General features: G+C 49.9%; 1 protein-coding gene across 1 annotated transcript in view; it reads right to left on the bottom strand.

Moving 5' to 3' along the window:
- Window positions 1-1,487: 1,487 nt before the first annotated feature.
- Window positions 1,488-6,416, bottom strand: part of Trim35 (tripartite motif containing 35) — a 14,727-nt gene continuing 9,798 nt past the window's right edge. Inside the window, exons 4-6 of the mRNA XM_005355489.1 lie at window positions 6,064-6,086; window positions 5,153-5,271; window positions 1,488-4,353 (exon numbers count right to left, since the gene is read on the bottom strand). Of these exons, the coding sequence (XP_005355546.1) occupies window positions 3,752-4,353; window positions 5,153-5,271; window positions 6,064-6,086 (744 nt within the window). The 3' untranslated portion in view covers window positions 1,488-3,751. The remainder of the gene's footprint in view (window positions 4,354-5,152; window positions 5,272-6,063; window positions 6,087-6,416) is intronic.

A 6,416-nucleotide genomic window follows, 5' to 3' on the forward strand; every position in this document is an offset into this window, starting at 1 on the left:
AAATCTTGGGCTGGGTGTGATTGCACACAAATCCCAGTACTTGGAAGGCAGATGCAGATACATCTCTGTGAAGTCAGCCTGGTCCACAGAGCATGTTCCAGGCTGACAAGGGCTAAACATGAGACCTGTGTGACACTCTATCTCAAATAAACAAATCCTGGCCCTGTCTCATCACTAGCCAGTTACAGAGGGTTCTATTGTCCTGACATTGAACCAAAGACCATATTCTGTTGACATTCCATCCTCCAGAAGCAAGGAGAAGCAAGGTGAAAACAGCCTCTGAACACTCAAACATGACTAGGTAGGGGTTCTCCTGTCCCCTGGTGTGCAGAAGCTCCACTGTCAGGACTCTGCCCCAAAGACCCTCCAGGTGGCACTGGACTGAGGAGCTGGGACACTCTCCATTGCTATAGAGGAGAGAACATGGGCAGGCAGGAAGTGCCCCAAAAGACTCAGTCTCTAAAGGTCCTTGTCATGAAAATGCCCCTGTATGTACCAGGTGGCATATCTGAAGGATACCAAGTTTCACCCAGCTAGAATCTTGTGTGTAGTAGTCAGAGAACCTTGGTCACAAAGGCAATATGCCCTCTGAACACAGCACTGGAGAAATCCACCCAGGTTTGAGTGTGGAGCCCCTTACGGTGACCAAGTGGATGGCTCCTCTAGGAACAAGACAGGATGAGTTTGAAAGGGAGACTGAACAGGTGCCACCTGTTCTGGTGGAAGTCCATCCCAAGACCCCTACCCAATCCCTCTCACATCTCAGAAAGCCCGCCAAATGATGATCCCTCTCCCAGAGACGCTCAAGACCACTCCCACAGGGTATTTAAACCACCTTCCAGAAAACAGACGTGTGGTTTTCTGGTCTTCCTTTCCTGTCTCCTCTCTGGGGAGCTGGAAAATCATCAGGGAGCATTTTATCCTTAAACCTGGGATTTTCCTAACTCAGTTTGTTTTGGTTTGATTATACTGCCACGTGGGCAGAGAGGCTTATCGGGGTGCAGAAACTTCTCACTACCTTTAGCAGTAATGAAGGTTTGAGAGAGGACAAGAAAGTAGGAGAGAGCTGGAAAGAAGGGAGACTCTTGGCCAAGGGCCTGTCAACAGCACAACTGCTCCATTCCTGAGCCAAAACACAGGTCTTGTGTTGTACGTGATTCAGGGAAATGCCCAAGCTCTTAAGGAGATTCAAGAAAGGAAAAGAAAGCCAATGTGCTGGACATCACCACAACTGTAAACACCTGAATTCCAAGGAACATCACTAAGACAGTACAAGGGGGCTGGAGAGAGGGCTCAGCAGTTAAGAGCACACCCTGCTCTTCATGCATGTGGGTACCAGATGTCAGATCCACTACCGCTGGCTGCTGGGGATTGGATTCAGGTCCTTTGAAAAGAGCAGCAAGAGTTCTTAATCACTGAGCCATCTCTCCAGCCCCTTAAAAAAAAACAAAAACATTTTAAAGACAGTAAAAAGACAGCTCACTGAATAGGAGGAAAATTTTATAAGTAATTTATTTGACAGAGAAACTTTTATCTAGAATGCATAACAAACTCATAAAACTTCATAATGAAAGGAAGGACAAACATCCCAATGGGCAAAGGCTTACGCCTCTTAGGTAGACACACAGTGAACACAAGAAAGATGCTCCATTTTAGTTAGCAGGGATGGCAACTAAAGGCCAAATGAGACACTCTTCTTCCTCACTAGGACAGCTAAGTTAGAGGGCAGACAGTGCTGGCAAGAATGTGTAACAACCCAGCCCTCACCTGCTGCCAGTGGGAGTAGAAAACGGTACGGCGCTTTAGAAAACAGTTTGGCGAGTCCTCAAAGGGTTTAATACAATTATCATATGACCTGGAAAACAGACTCTGAGATATATGACAGAGGATTAAAAGAAAAAAGACACATCCACACAAACCTTGCACACAAATTTCATAGCAGCTATACTCATAACTGAAAAAGCTGTAACTAACAAACTAAATGGGACACTCACTGCACACCATAAAATCTTACAATGAAAAGCATCAAGTCAGGTACAAGTTAGGTTCAATAGGAATTTGTGTTTACAAAAGCACTGAAAGAAAACATAGTCCGTTATGGGTAGTGTGTTAAATATTTCTAAAGGAGCCTAGATCACTGAAATTTCCCTATTTAAAAAGAATTAAAGTGAAAATAAAAAGCTCATCGTAACAGTGATTTCAGAAAAAGCTTCTCACACATAAACTAGTTGCCCTGCACCAAGGACATACCCTTTCACACCTACTTGGATCCCAAAGGGCCTAAGCATCTGCCACAACGTAATGGTTTGCTAATGCTGTTCCTGCATCCAGCCTGGCCTGCACTACAGTGTCTCTTCTGAGGCCCCACTTGTTAGATAAGCAATGTATATGACCTATTTATAGCCAATTAGTGGGTGAGCGGCATGGTTTAAAGCATCAGGCTTATGTAATGTGGGGTGCAGGCTGAAACTGGGATGCCAGGTCCTAGGTCAGTAACGTGTCCCTGACTGTGACAGTACACCCGGGAAGACATGTCTCTTTACAACACCACTTGGGACTTGGCGGCTGGCAATCAGACTCCATCTATAGTCAAAACTGAGAAAGAAAATGTAGAGGTACACACAAAGGAGAAGTTGGGGTGAAACCTGGCAGAGAGCAGAGCAAGAACAAGTGGACTGAAGCCAATGAGAAGGGCAGAAAGGGCCAGGACTCTCCGGATCCCAGGGTCAGGCTGCAGACATAGCATCCCCCAGGCCTCTTCTCAGAACTTGCTCCGTGATTTTCAAGATTTTCAAGACTACTGCTAATTCACAGATATATTCTCATTCTCTCTCTCTCTCTCTCTCTCTCTCTCTCTCTCTCTCTCTCTCTCTCTCTCATTTTAGAAACCTTGGACAATTTCAGGGGAAACCTTCAAAGCATGAATCAGGGTCAATTCCATGCCAACCAGAAGCTCCGCCTGAGACTGAGGAGCAGAGCTCAGGCTCCTGACCCAGCCAGTATCGACTGCCTTCTCACTGCATTCTGGTGCTTTGGCCTCTAGGCCACTGACTAGAAACTGGTCAATCCTTAACCACTGCCAACAGCCTTACAGTTGCCTTTGCTGTGACCTCCGCTAACTGAACTGCACTCCAGAGTACCCCACACCCTACAGTTCCCACAGAGCAGGCCAGGACTTTCCTGTCCTAACAATCCCAGTCAGTGTTGGGCAAACGGGGACTCCTGGGCCTCAGACCAACTGCCAAAAGCCACGCTGTCCGGTTAGGCTGGCCAATGCCTAGTTTGTCCTACTGGGGTAGGACAGCCTGGGTGAAGGCTTTGTCCACTCCTCTCTACCAATCCTAGGGCGTGCGTGTGTGTGTGGCCTGACAAGGCTTTCCTCCTGGGAAATGTGACAACTGACTCAACAAGAGGCATCTCTGACTGGCAGCCTAATCGTCTCTAAAAACGGCCACCTATATTTAAAATGCCCATTCTACAAGAAAACATTTCACCAGCAAAGGAGTCAGAAAACCTACATCCCAAAGGTGCCACGACTCTAAGTAGTGCCTAGGCTCACCAAGCTCTCCTGGATGACTCTTAACTTTGGAGCAGGACAGGGACGGAAAACAAAGACAAAGGCATAGAAGGACATGGAGTTACAGAAAGGACAAACAGAATACAAGATGCTGCACAAGTGGCAATAGTGGGCTACCAGAAGATACTGGGACAAAAGAGGTCCCCGGTCCAGTGTCCAGCAGACTGCGGCAGCTCAGATGTCCAGCTCTTCCTTGATGGAGACACGCAGATGGCAGATGCGCAGAGGCTCTGGGGGACCATCACTCCGAGAGGACCCCAGGTAGAAGTAGGGCCTCACTTCCCCAAAGTGGGCATGGAAGGTGTACAGGTGGCAGTGGCGCTCAGAGTCATAGAAGGACAGCTCACCCTCCTCACACTCCAGCTCCACACGCAGCCGGCGAGGCATGGCCTGGACAAGAGGGGCTATGGCTGTGTCTGAAGTCATGCAGTGGTCTCCGTCCACACCCTGCGTGCGGCAGAGGTACCAGAAGCCAGAACGGGTGTCGTGGTAGCAGCTGTGTGTGTGGCCTTCGCCACCCACATCAGCCTGTGCCTGCGCCTGCATGTGCGCCTGGACCCTCACCACACCCACCCGCCAGCTCGGCAGGCCACCCACATCCACCTCCCAGGAGTGGGAGCCCTTCGAGAACACTTGAGAGCCCAGCAAGCAGGGCGCCGAGGAGAAGCGCTCGGGATTCTCCACCTGCACGCGGTAGCCATGGTTGATGACACTCGTGAGGTCATCAGCCACTTTGAGCCAGCCGGCAGCTGTATTGGGATCCAAGCTGAAGGGCACTGGAGAGAGAGGGAAAGGGAAAGTCAGCAGACTGGACACCCTTCTTCTGCCCCCAATGCATGTCCTGTGCATGCATGGAACTGTCCTGGGCTGCTGGGGTGGCCAAAGTCAAACTTTACCCCCACCCCAAAAGATAAATGTTAAGTCCCAAGCCCCAGTATCTCAGGATGTAATCTTATTTGGGAATGGGTCAGAGATATAGACACAGTGAAAGAAATGGCATATGACCAACCAAAGCAGAAACACATTTGTCAGTCACAAGCCAATGACACCCAAGCAATGCCAGCAAATACCAGAATCTAAGGGCCTTCCCACAGATCTGAGGGCCATGTTTTTGCCCATTTCTTAGCAATAAGCTTTTAGCCTTCCAAGCTGTGGGAATAGACTGGTCATTTAAGCCAATTTGTGGTCCTCCGTCATAGCAGCCACGGAAGACTAACCCAGCACATGACTAGGAAGTACGAAGGTCCATATGCTCCCGGACACCTAAGAGATTCAAGTAACATTCCCCTGGCCAACTGCCATTTCTAGGCATGAAACCAGGGCACACTGGCAGGAGAGAGTCAGAGTGACCTTGGGGGAGGTGACCTAGAATTGGGTCTTCCATCTTGAGTGTTAGAGTTATGAATATAGAAAGGAATGTTAGCCTCTCTGAAGTGCAGCAGAGCAGGGAGGACCAGGGGCCTTGTGCATGCCTGGAAGAGTATGCAGGGGGAAAAGCTGAGAAGCTGAAAAGCTTGCTGTCTCTGTAGCACAAGATGGTCTCCATTGGCCTGGAGCACCTCGTTGCATCCTTACCAGATTCAACAGACCCAAGCATCTTCTTCCAGACACGGTACTGCAGGGACTCCAGATACTTGCATGCATCCATCAGCAAGCCAGGCTGGAGAGGAGCTGGCTCCACGGTGCAAAAGAGTCTGGAAAAGGAAGGCTGGGCATCGGTTGGGGCCGAGCAGGCATGCCTGATGAGTCTACTACAAACAACAGGACTGCTTCTCTTGCCTCATACCTAAGCTTCGTGGCCATCTGTCCCAAGACAAACCTGGATTGAGCAAGAAATCCACTGGGCTGCCACAATCCTTTAGGATTCAGCAGGAAGGCTCAATCCTGAACAACTGAGAGACACAGTGGGAGGGTCTCCAACCTAGCTGCCATCCTCATAGGTAGAAATCACACTTGAGTCACCAGCTCATGAGAGGGCCAAGCTGGAATCCAAAAAGAACCACAGTGCTGACCGGCCTTTGCTGAGTGCCTGCAGAGACTGGGAACTCATTACAGCCTAGAGCACTCACTCCCATCTTCAGACAGGACATATCTCTTCCTTATCCATCCTGGAGAGCCCAGCGAGCATCCGCCCACAACAGAGCATCCGCCCACAACAGAGCATCCACCCACAACGCAATGCCAAGGCTGTCGGAGGAAGGAGGCCAGCCAAAAACCAGGCCTGCTGATAACTGAGAAACACGAGTCATGTGCCTGGTTCTGTAAATCCCTGGAGACTAGCGAACCTCTATGTTCCCAAACAACTCTGCCTTCATGGCAACCGGCATTGGAATGCCTTTAAAAAGTTCCCCTTGGCCGGCCTCTACCTCTCCCTCTGGATCCCACCCAGCTGGGCACGACAGCTGCCTGGCCTGTCAGCCACTGGAGAGAGTAGCCCTGGCTTTCTGTCTGCCCACCCCCTCCCCTCCATCAGCTTAATAACTTACCGGCGCTTTCGGCTCTTGTGTTTCTGGGGGAAAAAAGACAGAGACAGAGTAAGAAAGTGCAGGGAATTTCTGAAGAAGAGTGGCCAGGCGCCCCACTCACGGGCGAGCAGATCTGGTGTCACTCAGATGTCACACACCCAATGTGGATCTCATCTCTGATTCAATGTCGCCCCTTCCAAGTCCCAGGTGCCATGGTGAGGACACAGCAGAGGGAAACCAGGGCCACACTTAGCACTGATCCTAAAATTCACGAAGAGTTTTAGGAAATGTAGAATAGCAACCTTGAGAAACAACCAAGGTGGAGGACTCCTGCTCCCCAATTTCAGACTGTTACAGGAGCCACTGTGATGGAA

Source organism: Microtus ochrogaster, chromosome 17, assembly GCF_000317375.1.
Source record: "Microtus ochrogaster isolate Prairie Vole_2 chromosome 17, MicOch1.0, whole genome shotgun sequence".
NCBI classification, from domain to species: domain Eukaryota; kingdom Metazoa; phylum Chordata; class Mammalia; order Rodentia; family Cricetidae; genus Microtus; species Microtus ochrogaster.